Here is a 10,000-nt window from a genome sequence, read left to right on the forward strand (position 1 = left end):
TAAGAGGGCAGGGAGGCCAAGGAGAAGCAAAACAGCCCCTTGGCCAAAGTGCGCCTCCAGCGGAGCAGCGGTCCTGTCTCGGGATCCACCCTCCCCGGTTCCTATCTTACACTCGGGGCGGGTGGAGGTAAGTACAGAAAACGCTCTAGGTGGAAGCGTCACAGCCCTGACTTCACAGCTGCAGGACAGGCGGGCAGCTCTGACCAGGGAGCCTCAGCCACAGTCGCTAAAGACAACGGGGCGGGGGGGGGGTGCTGGCGGAACAGCGCAGCGGGGGAGGGTGCACTCAGCCTGCACGAGGCGCTGGCTTCACTCCCCAGCACCTCCATTCAAAGCAAAGTTTAAAAAAAGACACGTAAGTAAGTAAGTAAGTAAATAAATTTTTAAAATTAAAAGTCCCTAAAGATAGCCTCTGGAAAGCGCCCAGCTCCGCCTCCTGTCGGGAAGCAGGCCCGGCTCCGGCTCCGGCTCCGAGCAGACGCGGCTCCGCTGCCCTCTGCTGAGCAGCGGCTCTGGAGCAGGAGCTTTGCGGGGCCCGTGGCGGGCGGCCAGCATGGGGCGGGGAAGCTCTGGCCGCCTGGTCCGGGGAGGGGAGACCGTCTCAGCCGCACCGTCCCCAGGAGACGGACATGGCGTCCCCAAGGCAAAGTCCCTCCACTGCAGCCTCGAGGTGTCTTGTCCACTCACCACCATCACATTCCCCTGGAGACACGCTGCCGCCACCACTTCCCCCTCCTGTCCTCCAGGCCCACCCCACCTGCTTACGTCTCACCTGAGTCTGGGGGTCGGAACTCCCCGGCTCAGGGTACAGAGTCCTGGCCGACACCCCAGGTGCTTGTCTGAGCAGAGAGGGGCTTGTCTCCTACAACTTTTCAGGACAAAGGAATGTAGAACTGGAAACGTGATTTGCAAGGTGGCACCCCGTGCAGGAGGGGACGAACGCAGAGGCCAGAGTGCCTGCTCCAGACCTGCCACTCGCCCGAGTCCCTGCCCCGAGAGCAGACGCAGAGGAGCTGGGAAGCCGCTTCCTGTGCAGGCCCACAGTCCCACGGGCCCTGACCCTCAGGACACAGCCACATTCTGCTGCTGGTGGGTGGGGGCTGTCCGAGGGGCTGAGGGGAAGCCAGTGGTTCCCCGTAGCTCAGAGCCCCAGCGGGGCATCAGAAGGAAACCTGGGAGCAGGCCTGGCTGCTGAGCCAGCAGGGCTCCCAGAGGCTCTGCGCGGAAGTGCAGGAGAGACGCCGCGAGCAAGACCCCCACGGGCCAAACAGGGCCCACGGGAGCCCGGGCCGCGGGCGACGGCATGAGCACGTCCACACAGGGGAGGGGAGCAGCAGACATCCTTCCCCCATGGAGGGGGGCAAGGCGTCCACAACCCGCCCCCGCAGACCACACTGGCGGTGCGGGATGGCACTGCGGCCAGAGACGCGGGGACAGCAAGGACGCAGGAAGGGCATGTGCTAATCCAGGCAGACAGGAGCCCGTGCCTTCACAGCCCGGCAGCTCCCTGAGCAGCGGCTGAGTCACCGGACGCCACTTTCCCCATGACCTCACCTACCCCAGGCTGCCGGCCCCTGCTCAAACCCAGGGGAGCCACCAGGCCCGTTGTCCCCAAGGGGTCCAGGGTGCTGGCCAATAGGGAGGCGAGGCTGACGAATGCCACAAACACAGGAGCTGCTGGAGAAGGAGGCGTGGGGAGGGTGACAGACATCTGCACTGGGCCCCAGGGGCGTCTGGGCACCTCGGCCTGCAGAGAGGGTCCTCGCTCAACAGGACACACGGCCAGTCCCTCCCACAGCGCCAACTGGGCACTTACTGAAGCTGGGCACTGGTCCCAACATTCCACGCTTACTGCCTCACCTGAACCCCAAACAGGCAGCACTCAGGGGGCAAGTCCTGTTGTCACCCCCTTTTACAGATGAGCAGCTGAGGCCACACCCAAGCCACCAGCCTGGGAGGCTCCCGTGCCAGCAAGCACATGCCCCACACCCTGAACCCCGCACCCCCAGCAGCGCTGCCCCAGGCTGCCCGCCTGTTTCCTCCAGCACCCCGGGCTCTCTGACCTCTGCACCTCACAGTCCAGGCCCTCTTCTCCTGTAAATATTCTTTAATTCTCTGTATAATACGACATTTTCACATCCTAAAAAAAACTTTCTGGCTGGGGGAGACCCCGTTCCGGGGCGGGCAATCCCCGTTTGCTGCCTCCTGGTCTCCCCAATTCCTCCCCCTTGGTCCTGCGGCCCTGCTCCGGCCCGTAGGACCTGTGAGTGCAACAAACTTCTCAGCTGCTCCTTCCCCTGCGTGGCCTCACCCACCGACCATTCACAAAAGAAAACAAACACCTTGCTTCTTTCTCTCCCTGTTCCCCCTCCCACCCCTGTGGTTCTCAGGCTCACACCACCCGAAGTTTTAAGCACATTCTGGCCACGCCCCCCGGGCAGCCGATGCCATCGGTGGAGGCCTAGGATTCTCTCACACCCCTCAGCCTCAGTGCAGAGGCGTAGGGCTGGAGTTCTTCCTGCTGCGCACTGAGACGCCCCCCAATGAGAGCGCCCAGACCCACAGGCTCGCGCCAAGGCACCGCCACCCCGGGGACCAGATCAGGAGACAGTAGGTTAGGTTGCGAAGACGGATCGGGGATCTGGATGACAGTGCCTCGAAGCTCAGGACAAGGAGACCCTGGGCTCCGAGAGGAGATGGGGGGCTTCCGTGCTCCTGTAGCTGCAAGGCAGGACCCACCAGGCTCAGGGTCAATGTCCTGAACTTGGCAGCGCTGGAGACCCCTAGAGGGTGTGTGGAAACAGGTTCAGCAGATCTGGGATGGGTCCCCAGTGCTGACCTCGGGCCAGCCCAAGCCAAGGGCAAAGCTTTGGCCCCTATCTGCACCGGGGAGCTCTGACGATGCCCCCAGAAAACATCTCAGAGATGCCAGAGGGAGGCCCAGCTGTCACTCCATTCCCAGGCAAGGCCTCGCAGCTCTGAGCTCGGCCACCTCTCCTCTGCTGCACCGCATCCTCCTCTGGACAGAGGACAAGCTGTGTCGGCGCTTCACTGGCATGGGGCACGGCTGAAGGAGCCCTGGACACGTCCCAGGCAGGCCCACACTGTACATCTGCCCGACAGATGCCATGCTCACCTGATGAACATAGATAAAAAGATGCTCCAAAATCCAGCAGCCAACAAGGCACGGCACTGGGGCTCCAACACAGGTCCCGCATCTCCAAGCTAATGCTCCGTCCCCTCAAGCCCTCCAGAATGCTCGGGGGTGCGGGCCACAGCACAGACATCTTCTCCCGCCCTCTGCCCCAGGTCCTCGCCTGAGCCGCCCCTCACGGAGGCCCCACTACAGGCAGGTCAGAGGCAGGCGCAGGGCTGGGGGCTTGTCCCCTGCAGGCCCCACCCTTTCAGGTAAGTGAGAATCCGTGTACAGGACGACCGTGAGAGGCAAACGAGAAGGGGAGAGGATCCGCAGGCTGAGACGTTCCTCTCCCCCACTGCCTCTGCCACCATGGGCACTCAGCCTGAGCGGGGAGACCGGACACCTTCCTGGGTGGGCGCTCACCAGGCAGGACCGCACACCCACCTGGACCAAACAGGCAGAGCCCATCCCGTGGTCAGAAGGCAAACTCGAGCCCACAACCCCCAGGGCAGGCGGGACAGAGGGGAGAGCGGCCGCTGGGCGACCCACCGGGGTTGCCAGTTGCCAGAGGACAGCCCTTGCCAGCTTTCTGGGGGGACAACGGCAACTCGCAGCAGCCCGGAAGAGCTTCTGCACAAAACAGTGAAGAGCCTCGTGCTACAGCACGTAAAGCCCTCATTCAAGTTTAGGAAAAGTCATCAAGACAGCCCGGTACACAGACAAACTGTAAGAGAACCAGTGAACACGCTGACAACCGTTTGAACACGTCGGTCTCCAAAGACCCAACGCCCTGCCCGAAGCGGCAAGTCCCCGCGGCGTCATTCGGACAGCACACGGGCAGGACGCAGCTGGAGCCCTGCTCTGCAGAATCCATTCCAAGAAATGGTCAGCAGGAGGGTCTGTGAGGGCCGGACACAGTCCCCCAAGACACGCCACTCGGGGGGCTGGGGTTACGGTGAGCTGGAGGCAAACAGAATCAGCAGGGGCAGAAAGAAGCCTTCCCAGAGCTTCCCTTATCCGACCAAAAACAGAAAGTCCTGAGACGAGGACTGTCACGAATCCCCCCGTCTGAGGACACCACGTGGCCGTGAGGACCCCAGGGTCGGTGCCAGGCGGACCTGCGCACACCAGCCTGCCCCCAGGCACCCACTCCCAAGGGTGCCCCCGGAGCCTCAGCATCGCTGCTCCTCGCTGAGACGCTGCAGAGGCCCCAGTCCCAACCTCGCCTCGAGTGGCTCCTCGCTGAGGTTTCCCCCACGGACGGGACCTGCGTGTGTTAGTTACTAAACTGTTTTTCTCTTGTTCATCTGTCTTCGGTTAGTCTAATTTACAGGGTCCTAGCCAAGAACCCAGGAAGGTGGAGGAAAAAGGTTCCCCTCTGCAGTTTCAATGCACAAAGAATGTCAAGGAGACGTGGATAATCCCCCCAGTGGAAAAAGAATAAGTAGTAACTTAAAACTCTAACGGTTGTTTCCAAACTGCAGGTGGAAATTATACTAAACACCTGAAAGCTGCTTAAAACAGCTCTGCCCTAGAGGGCCGGAGAGCTGCCCGCAGGGCTGCGACACTGTTACTTCCAGCCACTCGCATCCGCGGCATTTAGGTGGTGGTGTGTCTGCGTAGGGAGTGGGGGGCCGCCCCCCACCTCCAGGACCAGCCCAGGCAGGAAGCCCTCAGAGCATCACTGTGTCAGAGCGGCATGAAGACAAAAGAGGGTGCAACCGGAAAGTCCAACGTGAGGGAAGTGCAGCCAGAAAAAGGAGCCCCGCGATGGGAAGGAAAAGGGGGCGGGGCTGCCGGGCAGCACGGCCTGTGTTCACACCTGACCGTGACAAGGAAGCGCCACGAGGCAATCGTGGAGCTGTGGGCTTCTTCCACTTCGTGCATCTGAAATGCAGAGTCACCACTGACGCGTTCGGGTGTGAAAACGGCCTCACAGGCATGTTTCTGACTTTTTTCTATGAGCCCCCAGAGAGGCATACTAAAGAATTCCTGAGGAAAATGCTTCAAAATAACCCAGTATCAAGATAATGATGATAACAAGCCAGTGCTGTGCATGCTGAAGGCGGCGGTGGGCACAGGGGGTTTCCTGACACCGCCTTTCTGTCCAGAGCACCTTCAGAATCTCCCACTGTTGGAAAACTCCCTTCCAAGTGTCCAGGCTAACCTGGCATCGGCCCTGCCATGCCCGGGAGGATGCGGCGGTGGGCTGGCGCCAGCCCCACACCCGTCCGGGCCGCATGCCGCTCACCTCTCCTGGTGGAGGCCCTGCTCCTCACGTCCTCGTCCAGCTTCTGCACCAGGGCACCGGGGTCTATCGTGGTCCCAGCGAAGACACTGGCGCTCGGGAAAGCCCACTCCTGGGGAGGACAGAGAGAAACTGAGGCTCGCTCCGTGGCTTCAGAGACCCCCCAGTGAGGGCGGGACCCGGAGAGGAGCTCAGACCGCAGCGCCCTCAGGCTGCTCACCACGCGGGCCCCGCTGAGGGTTCGACCTGAGCCCAGATCAGGATCAGGAATGATCCTAAGCCAGCCTCAATATCAGGAGCTCTTGTGGGAGGGACCAGCTCTCCCTCCTGCCCTACGTCTTCTTTCTCCTCCTCCCACTGCACAACCCGTGTTCCATCTCAGCAATCTCTCTCCAGGCCTGTTTCCTACCCGCACTCACCCCCACGCCAAGATTTCAGAACCCTCCACGTCCCCCTGCCCGCCACACCGTGATCACCCAAAACCTGCCTGAGGCCCAGCTGGCTCATTCAGGTCCAAGCTCCAGGACAGGGGCCCCAGAAGGGGAGTCACGGACAGAGACAGGGCTGGGGTGCGGCCGAGCAGGAGCCAGCCTGGCCTGCAGCCCCGAGTGCCTAATGGAGAAGCCCCGGCTGGAGCGGAGCCCTCAGGATGGGGAGAGGCAGTCAGTGAACAAGACACCAGAGATCTGACAGAGAAGCAGAGCGCGAGCCAGGCAGGAGCCAGGGTGGCAGCCAGGGAGGGGCAGAGCAGGCCACCTGAGCCAAGGCCCCGGCAAGGAGGAGCCACGGGAGATAAGGGGCCACGTGGACGTGGTCACACAGATCTGTGAGTGCACAGCCACCTCCACTGTCACCTGGACATTCGCCACTTAACAGAAAAGGTGCTGATGCTACAGTGTCTGAAGGTCTTTCAACAACAAAGTAGGACCCTCGCCAAGAAACAGAAAACAAGAGCTGGGCGCCAGGAGCTGCTTCGGGCAGGGGGACATACTGGACTTGGCAGCAGTTCCACAGCAGCCACTGTAAACGCGGCCCCAGGAGACAGTGCCTGAACAACAACAGGAAAGGACGAGGACAGCGTCTCATTAGACAGAACATCTGCAACAGGACAGAGTTACTTAAAAGTGAAATAAAGTTCTGGAGTAAAAAGTGCAGTAATCACAATGAAAAATGTCACTAGAGAGACTCAAAAGTAGGTCTGAGCTGGCAGAGGAAAGAACCAGTGCATCTGAAGAAAGGTGAATAGAAACTGCACCCCCGGAAGACAAGGGGAAAGCACAGAGCCTTGGACAGAGGGGGACCGCCTTACAGAATGCCTGGCAGAGGAACAAACCAAGCCTGAGGGCACCACGCAGCACACTAGCCAACAGACCGCACGAGTACCCGGAGGAGGAGGGACAGAAAGAGGCAGGAAACACATCCAAGGACGTTATGGCCGAACACCTATCAAATGTGATGGAAAACACTAACCTACACATGCAAACTCAATGAACGTCTAGCAGGATAAACAAACTCGAAACAGAATAAACACAAAGGGATCTACATCAAGACACATCACAGTCAAAATGTGTAAAAGCAAAGAGAAAATCATGAAAGCAGCAAAGACGACGCATCGCACACAGGGAGCCCCGTGAAGATTAACAGCCGACTTCTCGTCAGAGACAGCGGAGGCCAGAGGGCAATGGGACTACGTAGACAGCGTGTGAGAAGACTGATGTCAACCGAGAATCTTACATCCAGCAATAAAGACAGTACCAGATAAACCAAAGCTGAGAGAATCTGCTTCTACAGACCTGCCTTTTAAGAAATACCAATGAAGTTCTTTTAGGCTGAAAGCAAATGATACCAGGTAGTAATTCAAATTCACAAAAAAAAAACAAAACAAGAGGTCTGGAACAGGTAAACATGCAACAAGTTATGAAAAAATAATTATGACAACTTAAGGTTAGTTTGTAACATATTTAGAGGCAACTTGCATAACAACAATAGCACAAGGAGGAGATGAGAGGGAAAGGAGTTAAAGACCAGTGAAGAGTCTGTCACTGGAATTCAGATGTAGACACTGGTGTGTATCACAACGCCTACATCAACCACTAACGGGCGTCCACTGACAGCTTCTCTCCATGACCAAAATCAGCTCAAACTTCCTTAAGCATTTCAACTAAACCCTGACTTTTCAAACCACCAAAAGCACAAGCAACAAGAGAAAACAAAATTAGATCTCATCAACATTAAAAACTTTGTATTTCCAAGGACAATATCAAGAAAGTAAAAAGACAACCCACAGAATTTGAAAAAATATTTGCAATAGAGCACATGCCTGGCATGCACAAGGTCCTGGGTTCAATCCCCAGTACCTCCTCCAAAATGTAAATAAATAAATAAACCTAATTACCTCCCTCCCCCTGCCAAAAAAAAAAAAAAAAGTTTAAAAATTACAATAAGAAAAGAAAAGAAAAGGGGCAAAGGACTTGAATAGACATTTCTCCAAAGAAGATACACAAATAGCCAACAAGCCTGTGAAAATAATATTCAACATTGTTCATTAGCCCTTTAGGGAAATGCAGATTAAAACAGTGAACTGCCACCTCACATCCACTAGGATGACTACAATCAAAAAGACAGACAACAACAAGTGTTGGCAAAGATGTGGAGAAAATGCAGCCCTCACATTGCCAGTGGAAATGTAAAATGATGTGGCCACTGCAGAAAATAATTTGGCAACTCCTCAAAAGTTAAGTACAGAGCGCCATACATCCCAGCAATTCTGCTCCACGCATTAACAGTAGATTCACACACAGCAGTATTATTGTGGCAGCCAAGAGTCAGAGACAGCCTAACTATCCATCAACTTACGAATGGATAAACAAGATGTGATGTGGTCCGGTTTACCCATACAATGGAGCACTTTTCAGCCATAAAAAGAGTAAGGACAACAGAGAAACGAAAACTACAAAAATAACGTTCCAAGGATGAACCTCGGAAACTCAGTGAAAGAACGAAAGACGTACTGAGCTTACTCCACTTATGCGAATTGCCCACAAGGGGCAAACAGACAGAGACAGAAAGCAGATTCACGGATGCCAAAATGACTGAGGATGAGTATGGGGGTTCCTTCCGGGATGATGAAAATGTTCCAGTTTATAGCGATGACTGCATAAATCTGTAAACACACTACAACAAAACGAAACAAAACAAAAAACCATTGAATCGTGCACTTTAGTGAGTAGATTTTATGACATGAATTGTATCTCAAAAAAGATTTTACGAAGGCTGGTGCCAGACCCTGGATTCAAACATCAGCTACCCCAGCAGCAGCTGAGCAACCTGAGTAATTGATTTAAACTCTTATTTTTCACCCTGCAAAATGATGGTTGGGAAGTTATAAAGATGTAAAGTGCCCGCCACACAGCAAGGGATTAACGCACACGGCTGTTCTCTTTAGCATTACTGACCCAAAGCCGTGGTCCCCACAAACCGACAAGGTCTTGTCTGCTGCCAGCGTGCTAGCACCCCGGTTGGACACCAGTAAATGCTTCCAGGCAGCTCTAGAGTCAGCACCTGCATAAACAAAACGCGCTCTAACCTCATCGTGGAACATTATTCCACATAAAAGGTACATCATACAACCTGGATGAACGTTCAAAACCCTAGGCTAAGACTAGGAACCAAACGCAAAGGCAAAGGCCACAACCTGTATGACTCCATCCAGATGAAACGCACAGAACAGAGGCAGAAAGATTAGTGGTCCCTTAGAGCTGGGGGGAGGGGGGGAGACCGGGGCTGGGATGGGTGCTGACTGCTACAGGGTACTGGGTCTCCTAGTTTACTTCGACTTGGGGGGGGGCGTAATTAAGTTTAGTTATCTACTTTTTTTTTCCTTGGAGGTACCGGGGATTGAACCCAGCACCTTGTGCATGCTAGGTATGCACACTACCACTGAGCTATACCCTCCCCCTTCCTAGTTTGCTTCACTTTTTCGTTAATCTTGGGAATCCCCTTTCCTTTCCTGGGAGCTCAGCTACGAGATAAAGGAATTTTTACCACATTCGCGCAGCGTTTCTACACGCGGTGGCGAGAGGTTTCTGGCTCTCCCTCGCACAGCTCCAGACGCGGAGCAAGCCAGCCCCTCCTGGGCCGCCGCGCACGCGAGCCGAGCCTCGCTCGGGGTCCACGGAGGCCGGGACACCTCGCGGACCGAGAAGGCCCGAGGGCGGTCCCGGGGTCGCGGGGACCCGGGGGTGGGCGCGGGGGCGCCCACAGAGCACGCGGGGCCCGAGCGGGCCCGGGACCCCCGAGGCCGCACGGCGCGGAGCCCCCACCCCGGCCCGCACCCCCGCCCCAGTCCCACCGCCCGCGGTGTCCCGTTTACCTTCCCTCCGACCCCGCCAGCCGAAGCCTGCGGAGGGGCCGCCTCCCGGGCCGGGGGCGCGGGGCCGGGCGCGGCCTCCCTCGTGAGCCTCACGGCAGCCTGGTGCACCCGGGCCCGCAAGCTCCTCACTTTGCCCATGTTCGCAGCTGAGACCCACAGCGGACCGGAAACCGGGGGGGCACACGCGGCGCAGCCTGCCGGAAGCTGGTCCTACGCTCCCGCGGCCCGGCGGAAACAGGAG

The 10,000-nt window shown here is 57.1% G+C and overlaps 1 protein-coding gene across 2 annotated transcripts in view; it reads right to left on the minus strand.

The window, feature by feature from the left end:
- Positions 1–10,000, minus strand: part of SLX9 (SLX9 ribosome biogenesis factor) — a 29,062-nt gene extending 19,062 nt beyond the window's left edge. The window contains exons 1-2 of one of the 2 annotated variants that reach the window (XM_074341474.1): positions 9,760–10,000; positions 5,391–5,499 (exon numbers count right to left, since the gene is read on the minus strand). In XM_074341474.1, the coding sequence (XP_074197575.1) occupies positions 5,391–5,499; positions 9,760–9,897 (247 nt within the window). In that variant the 5' untranslated portion in view covers positions 9,898–10,000. The remainder of the gene's footprint in view (positions 1–5,390; positions 5,500–9,759) is intronic. The other variant, XM_074341402.1, reaches the window with a different exon arrangement.

The sequence above is a fragment of the Camelus bactrianus genome, chromosome 1 (genome assembly GCF_048773025.1).
Source record: "Camelus bactrianus isolate YW-2024 breed Bactrian camel chromosome 1, ASM4877302v1, whole genome shotgun sequence".
Lineage (NCBI taxonomy): Eukaryota > Metazoa > Chordata > Mammalia > Artiodactyla > Camelidae > Camelus > Camelus bactrianus.